We start from the raw sequence: 19,047 nt of genomic DNA on the forward strand, positions 1-19,047 counted from the left end.
TTAAACAAAAGGCAAGTCAGCAGAAAGACGAGGGTGGCACGGGTCAGCATTAGAAGCACATGCAAGGCATCCAGCATCACACCTGCTCCACAGGGAGCCTTGTTCAAGCAGCCACAGCTGCAGACTCCTGCCTCCGCAGGGTGCGGCAGCCAAGTGTTATAGCACAGAAAAGGCTTTCGACATCACCCTCTGACACAGGCTAGTTTTAACTAGTGGAGATGGCTTCCACGGGTTCAACCTGGATTCAGTTTTCTGAGAGCACTGTAAAGGATCAGAAGGGAATGGACATCAGCTCAAGAGGAACAGAAATCAGGCTTAAGTGTGTGGATGCAATCCTGCTTTCAGTCAAAGTCAAGAGCTTCAAAAAGCAGCCTGGGATATTTCTTTGCGGAAGCAAAGTCTAGGGCTCCTTTATAGCACTCAGCTCAGCGCATCTCCAATGCGCATACCAGGCACTGTTCCCAGTGACACCCCTTTACGACTCCCTTAAGATGATACCACCACAGCTGCAGACGATTTTTCAGAAATTTTAATTGATCTAAACCAGCATGTCTGCACTACAGTCAGGAGACTCGGCTGAGTATCTGTCCATGCATCAAGAAGCTTCTGCCAGGAGCAGTGCTCTGTCAGTTGACATAGGACACGTCTCACTTAAAGCTTTTCTCCCTCCTGTATTTTACCCAGCACGAATTCATGGTCTAGTTGTCAGGCAAAACGCCTGCAGGCAGGACCAAGGATCTAAGGGCTTAATGAGGGGAGGAAAGGAGAGAAATCGCAGGCAGCTTCTATGACAAGATCATGATACCTTCAGCAGAGGTATCTGCAGCATTTGCAGATTTACTTGAGAAACTCAGAGGTGAGTACAGAAACTGAGCTTCAGCCTTTTATCTTTTTGTGATTAAAACAGTTATTTCTGCAAGGCACTAAATTAGAAGGAAAAAAGCAGCATACTAACCACCATATCCAATGCTGAGTCCCCCGTCACAGCAGCACCACATGTGCTGTACTTGCTCACAGAGACAGGAGTGGAACTCAAAGAGTTAAGAAATCTTTATCGCAACGATCAGGAAGAACAGTGCTAACGTGAGGCACACCACGGCCTTGATCAATACTCCTAATACATAAAATATGCATCTTAGAGGACGTCTGCAGCACTGGAAGCAGTCTTCCAGCTGAGCAGTTGCTTTTCCTTCGACTCTGCCTTGCTTCTAACTACTTTTCATTAGAAAGATTACCTTCACTCAATATTCAATTTCTGACAGGTATTCTTCACTGCGTATGCTGCAAGCTGGCTGGGTCCTTCCAGGCAAAGAAACAATAGCTCTCTAGAAACGACCTTTTACTAAGTCTTATATAATTTATACATCAGCAATATTGACAAAGGCTAGAAACATACATTTAAACCAATTTTTTCCTATATCCTTTGAGAGGATATGGGGCTTTTCCTTTTAAAGAGTTGTTTCCTCCTGCTGTTGTCATTATTTCTCAGGAGAATCAGTTACTCAGTTACCTGAGCACAAATACTTCCCTTCCACCCAACCCCCAGAACCCAAATTCTATAGCATGTCAATATTCAATGCCATTTAATTGTACAAGTGTCCTAAGATCCCTTAAGCACTTACCTTTTTTTTGTTTGTTTTTTTTTTATTGAATCCTCAAGCTTTCCTCAGAGCAACCACTTGCACAGGCCTAGATTTACTCCTGCCCTTCTACTCTTGCAAACAGATTCCCCACGAGATACAAAACCAGAGATGACTTTGCAAACAATCGTTATATCATTTTAAGCTGTGCAAAATATCAAAAATCACTTGAACCCGTTCTACTGCGTTACCGAGAGAAGAAAATTATTGATAAAAGAGTCACGGGCAAGTTTCGTGAACATTCACAGGTAGCTGGTAGGACTAGGGGAGCATTCTTCTTCAGTATTTCACTTAGGTAGGAATTATTAAAAAATTAACGGAACAAGGATTTTCAAGAGTTCATTTAGTATCCAAATAGCATTGGTCAACAAGCTTCCTTACAGCCCTGAGAATATTCCAGCCTCTTGTTTTAAGAGTACACTTGTTGAACAGATTCAGCAACACTCCAGCACTGTGACCCCTTCTCCTTTCACCTGCCTGTGACTATCAGTGTATGACGTGCTTTCTTCTGGCACTCTGAACCAGTAGTCAAGTCAATTTTCTTTGCCCAAGCAATAGTTTTCTCTCCTCCATTTAATTAAAATAACTTTACTTCAGAAGCTGTTTCTCAGGAGCAAAATATTTGATCCAATTCTCATTTTGGTCAATGGATAAATAAGCAGAACAATCGAAGTATGACGCCCCCACCTCAAGACACAGCAAGACTTGAAAGCTTTCCTTTTCTGGCACCTGCACAATACCAATCTGCCAGTATGAAGGGGAAAAAACGTTCCATACCCATTTGGCTTGGGAGTGGTAAATCAAATCTTTTGTGGTAGTAAAGTGAATGGACAAAGTCTAAACAGAGGATACGATTATTTTCATGGATTACAATTAATGAATCCTCACTGGAGAAAATAGAGTATATAAGAGAAACTCACTGCGATTGGTGGTTTTACAGCTGGTGCACGAGATGCAGCTGGAAGTTGCTGTTGATCTCCCACAGCAATAGTGTCCAGTTCTTTGGTGGTGTTTCTGCAAGAGACAAAACAACAGATTTCTGAGTAAAACAGACAGGCAATGATGAAGCGTCACTTCAGGAACACTTTTCAATCCATGATTACAGCTCACTACTTCACAGTCTTCTCCCCACCTCTTAGTCCCCCACACACTCTTCAACCTCGATGAAGTTTGTCACTAGAATGAAACTCAAGTCACCGAAGACAGACTGACTTACTGGAGAAGATCTCTTCTTGCACGTTTCCAAAACACAATTAAAAAACAGTTAAAAAGGGATAACATTTTCTTAGGAAAGCCACACACAAGCTAATAAAGTGAGAGTGAATGTGCAATGGCAAGAGACATAGCATGCTGGGCATGCAGGGGAAAGTCCAGGTAGAGAGTGCCTGTAAAACATCTCCTTGCAATTTATGGTCCGCCAGCAGCCTAAGAAACAAGCTCTGTTGCTCCCGGGGAACAAGGCACAGAAAGCACTCAGAAAAGAGCACAAGCTTATGTTTCTTGTGCAAGGAGAAGGTCACAGCAAGTGACTTTGATAATGATAAATCTTTGTAATCATTCAAGTTTCAGACTTTGACAAATGCCACCAAAGCCAGTCTGGTTGGTGGGAGCAGCTTATGTATCAAATACCCCGAAATGAAAGACATCTGCTGCATGAGAGGGATAGAATTGCATAAAATGCTTCTGCACAGGGAAAAAGCAGGGTTACAGCTATACTCAAATGCGTAGTAATGTTGAAACGCATCATCAACAGTTTGGTTCCACCTCCAGAAGTAGTGGTAAGGTCTGTAGTGTAGATTGACCTCTTAAAAAGAAAAGCCCTTCCTCCTCCACTGTAGTTTTATCACAGTTATAGTAGGTGAGGGATCACACTACTGTTTTGTGCCACGGGACTTTTTTTAATGTATATCAAGCATTACATTTGGAACACTGCAGAGATTTTTAGTTAAGTGCAATGCAATTTGCACCCCTGTAATCTCCTTAGGGTTAAAGCTCAGCTCCTACAGAGTGACATCCCTCCTGACCACAGACAGCAAAGAGGACAGCCTCGTTTCCCATTTTAAAGACATCTGGTCTGTAGAGCAACCATGGCTGGTTTGCTATGGCGTGACTCCTTAAACCAAAACCAGACAGAGAACCCCAGGTCCCACTACCTCACGTGTTGAGTGCCACTAATTTCCAGCTGCTCTAGAAATCCAGCACGACAGAAAGTAGGCTACGTCCCTGGTACGTGCAGGAGCATTGCTGCCTGATGTTTCACTGCCACATAAATCAAGCAGGCCCCCAAGAAGCATCAGTAGTGCATTCCCTAAACATTGCCTTATTTTGGTTTGCCTCCCCCCCCCCAAAAAAAAAAGAAAAACAAAAAATAACAAATAATGAAGGAAGCAAGTATCGAGAGTTTCTTAAGGAGAGCTGCCTGACAATTTTTAGAATTTTATTGTATTTTTAAACTTGAGAAATACCAGAAGAAACATCACCTTTTAAGGCAAAAGGCAGCTGAAAGCTAAATCCTTCTAAGCCAGAGTGACTCACAACAGCAAAGACTCTTCCTAGAAAAACAAATTCAATCACTGAGTGTGAGCAGTCGAGAAGCCCAAGTAATAACGATGCCAATGGATCCCTCTCTTCCCACAACTTTTGTGGGCTGGTGTTGACCGGCTCAGCAAGTGCTCCTGGCTGCTATGAAAGAGAAAACAAGCTGGACAGAGCACTGCCCTGACCCAGATCCCATCCTAATGTCGCCTTTTCATTCTATAGGAATGCCGAACGAAGCGTAACATACCACTGCAGCTGTGTCTACATCGCAGCCACACGCAGCCCGACAGCTAAGGCAGAGAAGCTGCAGGAGCATGTACATAACGCTGTCTCCAGTCAGGCTGGGCGATGACATAAAAGCCAGCACTGCCACAGCTTCGTCACGCCTGTTAAACAACGCTAATGAAAGCTGGGTCGCATAAGGCTACTCGGGCTGCAATCCCACCTCCTGGAAGAGATGGGGCTGCAGCAGAAGTGGCAGTGTTACGCTAGTCAGAGGCTGGTGCTCAAGTCTACTCCTCTGGCCCAGCAGGCATGCCAAATCCTCCTCTGAGTACCACAGCCCCTGCACAGATGTCCCCTGGCCTGTTCGAGGCAGGAGCCCAGGCAGCTGCAGTTTCAGCAGCGAAGGTCCCAGCCCCACCAGCAGGGAGACCAGGGCTCCGCTTCCCTCTCTGCGGACAGGCTGCCTTCCCCTCCTGTATGTACAACTGCAGGCAAGCCGCTTTGCCTGCCTGCGCCTCCACTTTCATTCTCAGGTTTTTTAGCCTCCTCTTTCAACAAGGGACCATCTTTTACAAGATGTTTATGTCTATTTACCACGTGCTGCTGAGCACAACAGGGCCTTGAAGCATTGCTTTAAGGATACCAACAGGAAAGTCAGCTGCGGTGTCACCCCAATTAGGGCAACAGGGCTCCCTCCTAACCCAGCTACACCAGGCGTCCTGCTCCAGAGACCAGAGGCACGCATTTAAACTTTCTGCCCTGGCCTGTGCCGAAAGCTTCCCGGCTGCCTGACGTTCAGCGCACAACCTGCGGTCCATCGACGGGGACAGAAGGCTCTGACAGCTCCCAACTGCTTAGCGGATTTCTTCAGGCTCACTTCACGGGTTTCCTAAGTGAGGAAATTACAGCTTTGCAAGAGAGGGTGAATGGAGTCCTAATGCCTAAATTCAAACTGTCTGATTAAAGACCTGTCACAGACAGCTCAGCTTTCCAGGAACTGGAACACCCTGAACTAGACAACAGCCCTGCTGCTCTCGTTTGCTTGGTTTGAAATGCTCTCCTCCTTCACTTGCTCTCCTCGTACTTCTCTTCTTCCCTGGGCATTGCTCAGGGAAGATAAAAACAAAACCAAAACAGTGTTCCTAATAGGAAAGTATCAAAATTAAATGTCAGCAATTTTCACCTATGTGCCACAACCCACTGGTTTCTCCATTTCCCCTCCCCGTTTCATTTTTAACTTAGTTTTTAAAGGTAACGTTGAATTTTTTGCCTACATACTCTCCCTTTTGCAAACAAAAACTCCACTTGGCAACTTGGCATCATCCTGTTCCTTTGAAATCGCTTCCTTCAATTCCTGCTGCTTGATACAGGCTATCTCCTCAGCCTCACAGAAGACCGCAGCATGCATCTCTCCTGCCAAGCCCATCACCACATACTCAAAGATCAGCAAAGTTGCTGCTACCTCCAGCTGGTACCTGCTCAAGCTCCTACACGTGAATCACCCTCTTGGAAGCCCGTGTGTTGTTAGTGGTTTTGGCTTTTAATATATAGAAATATATTAATATATATTCCTGAAGCCTGCACTATCCTCATCCTCTTTACATCAGCACTGACCTTGACAGTTGTATTCCTACAGCACCTGCCTCACTCCTCACCAAAGGCCCCTGGATTGATTTTACTCTTTAGAGTTACTCTTTACAAAAAGTCCAGAATATCTTCTTGTAATACACTACTATCTCAACTCTTAAATGGACAGGCATGTGTGAACTTTGATTAGAGCTAGTGCAAAGAGCAGATGACTGTTCAAGCACTGCCCAGAGCTCCTGAGCGCACGTGGATGTTCAGGTGGGAGCTGCGCTGAACTGCTGCCTTCTGAAAAGGAGCTGCTGCTATCGAGTTTTTCTGGCACCAAGAAAAGCTCTTTAGTAAACACTAAATCCAATAAAGCTCTGGCTCACAGCTACATCCCCTATGCCAAGGAATGGTACAGAGCTGCAAACATTACTGATGAACTGTGATCCTGTACTCTTTTGAGATCTACGTACGACTAAGTCTCCTCTGTTCAAGACTAAGGCTCCAGAGAACTCCTCTTTCACCTTTGTGTTACCAAATGACAGTTACAGAAACAAGTAAATAGACAAGCGCTCCTGCTTATTCAGAAGCAGCTGACCCAGAGCACAGCTACAGGGCTGGCAGACTGTAAGATCTGACCTCTTTCTACTCTACTGAATGCACTACTGTAATACTGCGCGCTTTCCAACCCTGTACCAAGCAAAGTAACCATGTGCCACGTGTAAACTTTTAGCAGCATCCCAGATAGGATCACGTGGAGTGGGGCATCCCTTTGAGAAGATTTTGTTAAGTATTCGCATTCTGTGTTTCTGTTCACAGCAGCACCTGTGCTCGGCGCGTAGCACTGAAAGCTGCAAGAGCTGGGATCCTCGCTTGCTATTTCCCCATCGCAGCCTGACCCATGAGAAAGCTCCCTCTTCTCCTGGGGTGGAGCTTTCATTTCTGTCACGGCAAGCTCCCCAGTACAGAGCAGGAAGAAGAGGCTAAGTTCTTACATGTACCAGGTACTCTGGGTGGAATCAGCCCAGCAAACGATCCGTCCCATGGGTAGGACGTGGCCATCCCAGTGCAGCCTGAGAAGGCCGATAGTCCTTGCAAACCTGTAAGGGAGGCAGAAACAGCAGATTCCTTCCTGAAAGCCTCTTGGCATCAGCCATTGCTTTCCATCACTGTCATCTAACTCGCTATCTGACTTCGTATCTACTGGAACGTCAAGAAATCCAAAGCCATCTGTGCTGGTATCTTTAAATAAAATCGGTTACTTTGGGTCCAGAAATCATTAATGAGTTTAAATAATCACGTGAAATCCAGAGTGTTGTGCTAGACAATTTCATGAGGTTTCCAGGCATCCCTATTCCTCTCTTCCCCAGGCTTGCACAAGCGTGGCCGTGGAGCTGAGAACAGCCAGAGAGGACAGCACCAGCTCAAACAGCCACCTGTGGCAGAGCAACCCGGCCTCAGCCACCACGGGACACCAGGACATGCCACGTCTCACCAGCAGCACAGGAGCAGCTCCCACGACATCCTCCTGCGCCTGCCAGAAGGGAAAGGCTGCCTGATGCTGACCGTTCGCTCATAATTCAGGTACTGTTATGACACGCGCTGATAATTTAGTAGTTGCAGTGTCCTTAATTAAATCAAAATGATTAAAAGTCCCAAATACAAAACCTCGGATAAGGTCAGCAGTTTTAAACCTAGTTTCCATTTTTAACTGTTATCTCTGAATGAGGACTGATTCTCCCTGCTTTGTAGCTGTGAAGATAGAGATGTTAGCTTAACATACCCCTACACTAGAGGTTGGTACACAAATTTGTTAAGGAAGATGCATCACCATTCATTTAACTAAGCAGTTATGCAATAAATCATACACTTATTCAAGTTTATTTTTGCCATTTTTAGATGAATGCTGCGTTTCCTTTTTACTACGGTTGGGTTATTGGTTTTTTGTTTTTTTTTTTTTTAAACTTTTACGTTATGCTAAGATGTCCCTGAATGAAAATTGAAACCCAATTAAAACCTGCAGAAACAGCATTTTAACTGAACTTTACTACCTAAACTGCCCCAAACTTGAAGGTACATCAAGAGAAGAAAGCAAGTTTATCAAAGCAGATGTTACACAAGATTGTTTTTAAAACAGAACCAGTCGTGTTTTCATACTTTCTTTCAATACAGACGGTCCTACCAGAGTAAAGAGAATATCTCATTTTGCTTGGGCCAGGAGAGAACTGAATAAAGATGTTTTCAACTCCCAATCAGACTCAAAACTTCACAAGTTACCTGATAGAACTGAAATTGCTGAGAAATGTAAATGCCAAACATTCTCCCCTACACCTGTGGAATAGGCTCTTGCTCTCAGAAGGTGTCCTGGTACTGTAGTAGACTTTTTCCAGACAATTAAGCCATTGATTTCCTGTGGTTCAAGCACTTTCATCTTCCTTTAAAGCCCTAGTATTAACCTACACCACTTACTACTAAATTCAAGTGCTATTAAACAGTTAGAGAAAGTTTAAGTCTTAACTTGATTTGACATTATTTTGAGTTCACCATTAAATAGGTTTCTTTTCAGAGACTTCATTTAATCTCATATACACAATTTACATATATATATATATATATATATATTTTTTTTTTTTACACACACTGCTTAAATGCCTTCATTGCAGTACTTGCCCAGCACTTAAAACTGTTCCAAGGCTTCAGAAGCACAGGGTGTTTTTGAAGCATGACAGGTACTTAACTCCTGAAATACATTATCAGTAGACAGAGCCAACTATCTCTCACTAAGTCTCAAAGGTCATAGGTATTTTCCAAAGGAGGTATTCCAGTTCCCAAGGAGCTGATGCATCCCCTCCAACATCACCGTAATGCCTACGTTTGTCCTTCTCATCCTCATAAGCACAAGGAGTACTATCCTTCCCACACTGGGGTGGGTTCAGACCTGAGGCACTGCAAGGAAGGCAACACCAGGAAGAGCAGGATGCTGCCCACGCTCCGGACAAAGCTCAGGGTGCAGGAATACTCTGAGCAAGGCTAATGCAGCCAAGTGACGGCACAGCAGCTAGGGTCCAGGGTCACACCACCCTCTTTCCGCAACCCAGCTAGTACTGCAGCACAACACTGAGTCACAGCAATATGTCAAGCTGCCCTGACATAATCCACAGCGCTTGACATCACGCAGGAAGGCAGAAGTGACTTTCCTGAGGAGACAGCCACAGAGCTCTCCAGGCCCTCCCATGACGCTGTAACGCACCCACAGCGAGCGCCCAGCTCGATGGGGAGCAGCCACTGTGTAAATGCCATCCCACAAGCATGCCCCAAGCACGCCCTCAGAAGCGTCTGCGGAGGACTGAGGGAGACAGGAAGAGCAGCCAACACAGGCAAAAGAAATTCTGATGGTAGCACCACCAGTTTACATGTCATTTAATTTCCTAATCCAATCAATTAAGTGAAGCACTTAAAGTCACGGCACTGTAAGTTGCCTAGTGCTGTGATTTCTGCAAAGTACTTTTTTCTTTCTTTCCCTTCCCCCTCCTTTTGTGCTTTTTCTTTTTTTTAAAAGAAAAAAAGCTTTTCCTTTTAAGCCAGTGACTGAGAATGACTGCTATCTTCATGTATCCACAGCAACAAAACTAAGGCACACATTTTGCTCCCAGAAAATCTCCAAGGCAGTGAACTACATCATACAATTTTTACCATGGTATTTCCAGCGAGAAAACACACCCATCCTATCTTTGCCCTCCGTGGTAACTTCAGATCTAACAACACATTCCCAGTTTTGAGACAAGTCTAGCTATCTTTTGCTTTCTTAAACCCACCATCCAAAACCACACAAACCAAATACATTTTCCATCTTTGGTTGCAGCAACTCCCTCTGCTCCAATCCTCCATCTGGTCACAGAGACACTGAACCCGGGCATGGCCCCTGTGCTGGCAGGGCACCATAGCATCAGCTGTGAGCCCATCAGCCATTATTACAAAATAATGGGCTCTTGCTGGGCCAGCAGCAAAACTCACTGCAGCTATGGCAGGCACTTAACAGTAAATGAAGAGCTGCTGTGCAGTAATTTAAAAGCACTGGTATTTGGCAAATGGTCTCAGCACTGGATGTGACCTAGTCAGTGAGTAAGGCAGAATTCAGATCTGTCTGGGCTAGGACAGCAGCATTTATGCCATCCAGAGAGTTCTTCATTTCAATGAGTGCTGCACGAAGCAGCTTTCTGACAGCCTTAAGCACTGGATTTCCATGCATGCTCTCAGGCCCAAGTCCCCTTTTCTCTGGGGATTAAAAAAAAAAAAAAAAACCAGCTACACTGTGCCACAACCTTCCCTCTGGAGGAGGAACTGATTTAAATGGGATTGCTAGCACCACTGGGCCCAGGGAAAACTGAATGCATCTCTTCAAGAATCACTGTTGTTTTCTATGTTTGCTTTAAGACCCACTGTAGAAATGAAGGTTGACTTATGACACTGCAAGTCACTGAAGTATTTTGTACTCAGCCAAGAGACCCTAAATCGCTTAGAAGTCAACATCTTCACATTATTTAAGGAGTTTTGAAAGGTTTGTGTCAGGTCAGCTACAGTAATGTCACATTGCACAGTATTGCATCTACCTGAAAGCAGATACAGTTCTTCACCTCCTCTCCCAATTCCTGTCACAGGCAAATCAGTATCAACAGGTCTCAAGTCTTCGCATCTCTGCACCTCACATAAAATGGAAGCAATACTTCATGTAATTGCTCCATCTTGGGTCCAAAATCACTAAGCGGGGGCGAACCAGGCCAGGAAGGTTCCTCGTAATGTCCCTGACCTGGGCCCCTGGGAGGCATCAGACTTCCCTACAGGTAGCATCTGGCCAACATATGGGGCCCTCTGTTCCCCTCAGAAGGGAGTGACCTACGATCATCACCCTTCTTTCCTTCTTGGTGGAGGCAGTCTCGAGGCATGCAGTTGACTTCCTTGCCCTAGACAGCCTCCTGTATGGACTTTCCCCCACATCCCCATCACCGTGTCCCTCGAGCTCCCAGGCTTCAAACCTATTGTGTAAGGGCACCTGGGGAGGCAAGGCAGGTAGGGAGGGGGCTCACCTGTGATGCCGACCAGGGACCTGTTTCCATTCCTCTCCATCTCTCAGGTCCCCTCCCTCTGCCTGACAGCAACAGGGCTGGGGATCCCCCACTATTTGGGGTGTGTCATGCCAGTGCCTTTCTCTCAGGCACAGCAAGGAGTGACTCCGCAGGCCTAACTCCTGCTCACACTCGCTGATAGCCCTTACTCTCTGCACCTCCTCCTTGAGCTCCTCCACCAGGCTGATCAGCTCCTCCACCTGCCCACACCTCACGCTGGCAGCATCTCAGTCACCCTCCGATGGCAGCAACAGGCTCTGGCACCCCCTGCAGCCAGAGACCTGAACAGCCGCATGTTGGGGCAGGCACTCGGCCTGGGTCACCACAACCTTTTTGGTGACCGCTTGCCGCCTGGTGGTGGCCGTGGCTGGGTTTGCAGTCCGGCAGGCAGCCGGTAGGTGAGCCAGAGTGGGGAGGGATCCTCCGCCCTCCCTGCGCCAACCACCGCCCCTCGCCCTGACTGACGCCCGGCGCCATGTTTGCCCGCCCGGGTCGGTGTGCTGCCCAGGGACGCGGCCTGAATCTGCCTTTTGATAGCAGGAATTCTCTCTCAGTACTTATTTGATATGTCTAGCTCAGGAAAGTTTTGGTTTTGCTTGAGGCAGAACAGGCAGTAGACTACACAAATAATTACTGCTTATACTTAAAAATGGAGGGAAACAATATATATATATATACACACACACACACACATATATATGTATGTATAAAGCAAGGCTCCATACAAGTCTGTGACAAGATAGAGAGCCTATCCTGGAGCTTCAGAAATTGATAGAAAACAAAAAGCATCCAAGAAAATCCAAAGTTAAAACACTTCATTCCATTTTCCTTCTGTCATGGGATTTGATACAGCTACACAAGAGTTGGTCAAGTAGATTAAATGCTACAGGTGGAGATTAAAGTGCAGGGGTAACAGCTGCTCACCGGCCACTGGTATTCCAATAGCACCACAGCTAACCAGCGTGCTTCTTGTTAGAATCACACCAGGCCCACAAGTTAATGAAAAACCATAAAGTCCTTCCTTACCTTTCTCCAGCAGTTTCTGCCACCTGCCTTTCCCCTTCTGACTCACCATCAGCCTGGCAGAGGCTAAAACAGCTCTCTAGTTTGAATTTCACATGCGTGTCAATGCTCACTTTGCCCAGGTAGGACTATACTCTTGCAAACAAAAAGCTTGGCTAATGCCCACCCATTACAACTAGCATGCACTACTCTAATTAATTAAAAATGTCTCAGACATTTTCAAGAATCAGATGAGGTGCTATAACGAGGCTACATGAACTCAGGTCACTTGGCACAGTTTCTGCTGAAACAAAAACAACCGTCAAGCACAGGGTGCTGCACACAGACCATGGGTCCAGGATAGAATGGAGTACCCCAAGTCAGATGTTTTATGTGTAATGTAACATACATCATTTTTTTGACATAAGCATGAAGGAATAGGAAAAGATAGGCTTCTTTGTTGCCAACAGTTAAAGCACAGTAATAAACTCATGTTTTTCTTGCTCACCCAGAACCCCAGCAGGCTCCTTAAAGAAATGCCTGCTCATACCATGCTGTAAATACTACCAATGCACTGGGGCTGTCTGAAGTCCCTGGGTGAGCTGCTTCCTGCCCTGTGTGGATGGCTGGCCAAAGCACGTATTTGATCTTCAACTACGAGAATCAGAGAAATGCTGCTGTTGCTACCTACGGTGAGATTATAACTCAGAAATATGCTGTGGCTATGTCAAAACTTTGTATTTGTTCAGATACGAGCAAACTCCTGCTATGAAGATAACATCCTCTTGCGTCTGGACTGATTTAACATTACACAGTCTGCAGGAGATAGGGCAGGGGGACAATACCTCACAGCTGGATGGGAACAAGAGCCGAAAGTCAGCCACAGGAAGTCAAGCAAAGTCTGGACTTGGGTGGAAGAAAGTAGCTCCTCATTGTGGACAGGCTGTGAAGTATAAGTTGTTAAAAGTTCCTTAAGAAATAACACCCAAACTTGGAAATACCAGTTGTTTCTTGTATCTGTTCCATGCCATAATATTCCCAACAATAAGCTAGGTACACAACTTCATCTCCAGTCAACACAAATCCAGCCAGCAATTCCACACTAGCTTCTTTCTATATATTTTAAGCTGTCAGTGCAAGTGACTTGCATCAACCATTATCTGTTCCCAATTACTTCCACTTTCCTGAAACTATGATTAAGACCCCTACAATTACATGACAGTTCCTGACAAAAGAAACTGGTGATATTTCTCCATGACCTCAATATATACTTAGCTGTGTCCTCCCTGCACCACCCAGCTTGGAGGAAAACCCAGTTACTGGGGAGGGTGAGGAGCAGGAGTGTGGGAATCGAGACTCAACGCAGATCCATTCTCCTTCCATCAGAGAGGACAGATTGCTCTGCAGATTCCTCTGTACCAATGCAGCCTGCTAACAAAGCAACCAGGGACCTCAAGCTTCCTCTCAGCCCTGCGCAGCCCTGACATGCCCACTAGGACACAGGTTCTCAGGTGGGGTGAAATGCATGAAACTCCCCCTAATTCCATGAAGCAAGGCCAGTTCATACAGACTAATGATCTGGCTCAACATATCCAAGGAGCAAATGCATTCATTAGTTATCCTAAACAGCAGGATATTACAGTAAATTATGAAAAGCTGCTGTGTGAAGCTTTTCAAAAACTCTTTTATAGCTTCAAATACAGCTGGCATAGGAGATGTCCTTTGCTAAGAGGAAAAAAAAAATCTATAGATCAGTACCCTGTACTCAGAGTCCAGCAGTCCCCAAGTGCCCATAATGGTGCTACTTGCCAGCACTTACGAAGCAGCCACACACACAGCGTAAAGGCTTTGCTAACACCAATTCACATGTCCCACTTTCAAAGTAAACTCAAAAACATTTTCCTGTTCTCATCATCCCCCACAGTCTGACATCCTTCCTCCATGAACCACCCAGCTCCTTTCTACCTTTATAATGTTGTCTGTCTCACTCTGAAGAGGCATGAATAAAGGCATAGCCTAAATTCATGGGGTAACTTTAAAAAAAAGTTTTACACCCTTTGAAAATTTCCAAAATTCTAAGTATTTAAAAATACTCTCTCATACCCCGCCCCACACTAATACCTCTTTACAGCCCCTAAACTGTCACTCCATACCTTCCAGCCTCTCCCACGCCCCTGCTGCTGTACTTACTGCAATACAGCTAGTGGCACAAGGGAGCAGACAGGAGAGGAGAGCTTTGGCCCTTTCACCTCCTATGTTTGCTACCATTGGTGCAAAGCGTACCATCTGTGCCTCCCAGACATCACAACTGAGATGGAAAAAGATAAGAGAAAAAAAAACAATTCACCTCATTTATAAATTTCTTGGAAACAAAAAGTTCATTCATGATCACGCAAGGAAGTTTACAGCAGAAGAACGAACCAAACTCATACACCTCCTTTCATTAGTAGGCTCCACGAACACCTTTTCCTTCAAGGGCAGCATATCCAGTCATTCTGTACTGTGCAAAAGAGGTCTGGATGTATTTTGATTGTAGGGAGACTTTTCTCTCACTCACTATCCCCCTACCTGAGGACAATTATTCATGTTCATTGGAACAGGCTGCCCAGGGAGGTGACGGAGTCACCATCCCTGGAGGTGTTTAAGGAAAGGGTAGATGTGGTACTTAAGGACATGGCTTAGTGGGCAATACCGGTAGGGGAATGGTTGGACTAGATGACCTTGAAGGTCTTTTCCAAGAACAGCTCCCATCCTGCAGCTCTACTTTTCTGTCAACAACTCCAGGGTAGAAGCCAGAGCAGAGGAAGAGAGAACATTAGAAACAAACGGGTCAGTTTCCTCCCACCTCTCGCTTGGTGATGGAGCTGTATTTACACTGGTCAGCAGCATCTGTCTGGGAATTTATATAAGAGCAAGTGCTGTTTTGGCCAAGTTACTGAGTAAAAGGGATATTTTCAGGACAAACACTTCCCTCGGCCCATTAGCTGCACCCACCTAACTACCTCTCAGTAGAGGTGACCAGCACATGTGAAGAAGTCTCTCTTCTTTGTAAGAATAGTCGCACAAATGAAGCCAAAGGGCTGCAATGGGTTGAGAAAAACAATTCAATTCTTTTCTTTCAGAAAAGCATCAATATGTTTAAATAAAGATACTAGCTTAACAAGAACAAATGAACTGCAGTACTTCCCTTCAGCTAAGAAATCGGCAACGCTTAATCAATTCTGCGCTGATTGAACAAGTCCAATTACCAGAAAAAATAATATTGTACTGAAAAAGTTTTCTGGTTCATAGCCACCAGGGTTATCATCCCAGAATACCTCTTACTGATATAGTTTGTGCTCCTTCCACAACAGGAGCAAGTTCAAGCAGGACACTTGTACTGCTTTGACAGGGATAGTAAATGTTATCGTCTATTCAGTAAAAGTATCTGCCTGCCCCCAATCACAGATGGGATCACCAGTGCATATTCTGGGATATTCCCATTGCCGGGCAAGGGAATGCTGAACAGTGTGGATGAGTAGAGCCGGACACTACAAAAGGGGAATGCATCAGGGAAGGGAACAAACACTTTACCCTCTGGTTCCTGTTTTCAGTTTATTTCTGTTTAAGGAGCACACAACTTCTGTGGATCTTGCTATTGGGCACATTTTGTAAGGGTGAAAGTAATTCCATTATAGATTTCTCTTTCTCTCTTCTGCTAACATTTCCTTTGTAAGATCAGCAAGTAAAGTTTCCATAAGGTCAAAATTGGCTTTCTACCCTCTAGAGACCCAGCTGGTCTTTTCAAGCTGTTTAACAGCCTTTATCTCCTGAAAATATATCAGTTGTGTGGGTGGCTCCTCTGATTCCCCTTGCATTATAAATATATCTGCCAGCCCTGAAGACAGTATCAGGCACATATTATACAGCATGGTCACCAAGTGACATTTTCTGTTGAATACACAAATTACAGGAGCACATATGTCAAGGGTAACATCTATCTTCTAATGCCTATCAAAGCAAAGACGACTTCAGTCTGGCCTCTTTATGAGTTGCTCTGATTCTGCGACAGTAGCCATAAAGCTGTCAGCTTTGCTCTCCCTTTAGGTGCATCACAGCCCATCTTCCAAGCCTGCCTCAGTCTCCAGCTCCTTCTGCCAAAGAGAGCTAGCCCTGTTCAGGTGCACCAAAGAGACTCTCAATTGAACAAAACATTCATCTCAAGAGTGGCAAAATCCTCAAAGTCCAGTAACTGAAGACATTCTGTGGATAACAAGACAACTGCTCCGTATTTGGGGTGCAACATGCTCCAAGGAGTCCGACTCCTTACAGAGACCACCACTCAGTTCACAATACTTTTGTTGTTTCATATAGCAATGAAGAAAGCAGGCACAACACTGCTAATATGAACCAAGCGTGCATATATTAGTGTGTATATGTGTACATTTTAGCATCATCTTTTCTTTATTACAGGTACTACGTAGAAGATCAGTATCAAGAAAGATCATGACTCAGTCACCCAAGGCACTGCACCTGTCCATCGCCAACATGAAAGGATTAGTTTGTACACGCCTCAGCCACAACATATGATTTTTGTGCCTTATAATCTTTACTGTACATCATCTCCCCCGTTCTCATCAGGACAGGAGTTCTCATCACTTAGAAGAGGAGGCATTAAGGATCTGTCTACCTAGTCACATTGGCTCAAGGCTCACCAACTCCGATTACTTTTGCTGCTGGTTTCTAACACTAGTTTGCTGGTACAAACTGGATCTGCATAGCCAGTCTGAACCACACAGTGCAACAAGCTCAGCTGCACTTGGGTACAGCTAAGGAGAGCATACAGACACAGCCAGGAGAGACTGGGACAAGGCAGTCCAACAGTCACTTTAATCTTAGATGTGTAGGATGCTACTGAAAAAGGCAATCTGGCTCCTACTGTCTTCCGCCTACCTGCTCTTTACCTGCCTCCTCTCTCATGCTGACACTAGCATTCAGAACCAGCGGTGAAGCTGGTAACCCTGCAAAAAAAAGTGTCTAACATAAGGAAAAGAGAAAAAACAGAGCCACAAGCAAGAGGAAGTCAGGACCGTGCCTTTCTGCAATATTCCAGACATACGTTACAAAAGCATTTAAGTACGTTATAAAAAGCAATCCTTGGAACTACAACCCAAGCATATTATCAAGTGCCACACAGAGAGTCCCAGAGAGGGGATACGTGAAATTTCAAGTAAGGCTCTTATGCCTGGGTCCACACACCTACACCTCGTATAAGAAAAATAATCGCAACCCTTGCTATTTAGAGGTTACAATCCAGTCATGCATACAAAATTATACAAGTTCTTAGTGAAGATAACAAACTTATTATCCGAACTACACATCAAAACATTAATTCAGATTCAAAAGTTGGTGCTAGACTGTATTTTGTGTCATTGCAAATAAATTCATGTGTCCATTGAAATTCTGTCTACAGAGGTGTGCTCAGAGATGCTTGACAAGTTAACAAAAATTTAAGTGGGTCAAGCTTTTTATCCAGCAGCTGTACCAGCATCCTTTATCAGCATCAATAACTATTGGACACAGTAGAAACTGTAAAATGACAGCCTAATCATGATGAATTCATCTGACATTTATGATAACAACATGATCTTGATGGACTCATTTAGCATTAACAGCGCTATTGGTCATTAATTCAGCTAAAGAATTTCCTTTTGCAACTTCATATTAAACATTGCAATTGATAATTATAATCTTGAAATATTACTTATTTTTCCTACACTAAATCTTGCACTTGAACTGTAAGAAAATGGGACTACTTCGATGGCTGCAAAGAGAATAGCATGAAAGATCTGTTTCACCTAAGACTTTCACCTATGCAAAACATGACCAAAATAATAAAGTGAAGATTAAGTGAAAGGAATAAATCTGTCTGCAATTCGCCCAGAATCATCTAATGGTTTGAGTTGGAAGGGGCCCTTGAAGATCACCTAGTCTAATCCCCTGCCATGGGCAGGGCCATCTTTCACTACATCAGGTTGCTCAAAGCCCCATCCAACCCAGCTCTGAATAATTTCAATTGTGTGGTACCCATGACTTTTCTGGGCAACCTGTTCCAGTGTCTCACCACCCTCATCGTGGAAAAATTTCTTCTTTATATTGACTCTAAATCTACCTTTCTTCAGCTTAGAACCATTGCCCTTTGTCCAATTGTTACATGCCCTGGTAGAAAGTCTTTTTCCATCCTTCAAGTAACACCCCTTAAAACACTGAAATGCTGCAATAATGTCCCCCCAGAGCCTTCTCTTTCCCTGACTGAAGAACCCCAGCTCTCTCGACCTCTCCCCACAAGGGAGCTGTTCCATCCCTCTGGTCATTTTTGCAGCCTTCCTCTGGACCCACTCTACAAGGCCTACATCTCTTGTAGTGGGGGCCCCAGGACTGGATGCAGCACTCCATGTGGGGTCCCATGAGAGACGAGTAGAGAGGGAGAATCGAGGGAGAATCCCCTCCCTCGCCCTGCTGGCCACACTGCTTTTGATCCAGCCCAGGATATGGTTGGCTTTCTTTCCATATATGCAAAATGCTAACCCTAACCCACCCTGGTGCTGCAGAGCTGAATACACCTCACCAACCCAGCCCATTTGCAAATCACACCACTAATTCCTTATTTCCCCTCTTCACACTTTATCCATATGCTGCGGATAGATTAGGCCTCCTTTTCTACATCTTTTCTCTGCTTAAACTGCCCATTCTCTGGGGGAAGAGACTGGCCCTCCTCCGTGTGGCAGCTCAAACCTGCTAAGCACTCCTGCAATTCAAATGACAAGAACTTAAAGGCCTTTAAAAATGAATGACAAATCTAACCCATGGTTTATGAGCTGTACATGGCTAATGAAGCACGTTTCTGGGGCTCACAAGAATCCTGGAAGGTGTAATTTATAAATTAAATCCAAAACATTAATAATCCC

At 44.8% G+C, this 19,047-nt stretch overlaps 1 protein-coding gene across 5 annotated transcripts in view; it reads right to left on the reverse strand.

The window, feature by feature from the left end:
* Nucleotides 1-19,047, reverse strand: part of TSPAN4 (tetraspanin 4) — a 433,966-nt gene that overhangs the window by 366,195 nt on the left and 48,724 nt on the right. For 3 of the 5 annotated variants that reach the window (XM_050711235.1, XM_050711231.1, XM_050711234.1), the window contains one exon: nucleotides 2,561-2,654. Coding sequence is in view for 1 of the 5 variants with exons in the window: in XM_035552207.2 (XP_035408100.1) it covers nucleotides 2,561-2,654; nucleotides 2,857-2,921 (159 nt within the window). In the remaining 4 variants the exon portion in view is untranslated. Of the gene's footprint in view, nucleotides 1-2,560; nucleotides 2,655-2,856; nucleotides 2,937-19,047 lie in introns of those variants that run through there. The other 2 variants (XR_004779536.2, XM_035552207.2) reach the window with 1 other exon arrangement.

This window comes from Cygnus atratus, chromosome 5, assembly GCF_013377495.2.
Source record: "Cygnus atratus isolate AKBS03 ecotype Queensland, Australia chromosome 5, CAtr_DNAZoo_HiC_assembly, whole genome shotgun sequence".
Classification (NCBI taxonomy): domain Eukaryota; kingdom Metazoa; phylum Chordata; class Aves; order Anseriformes; family Anatidae; genus Cygnus; species Cygnus atratus.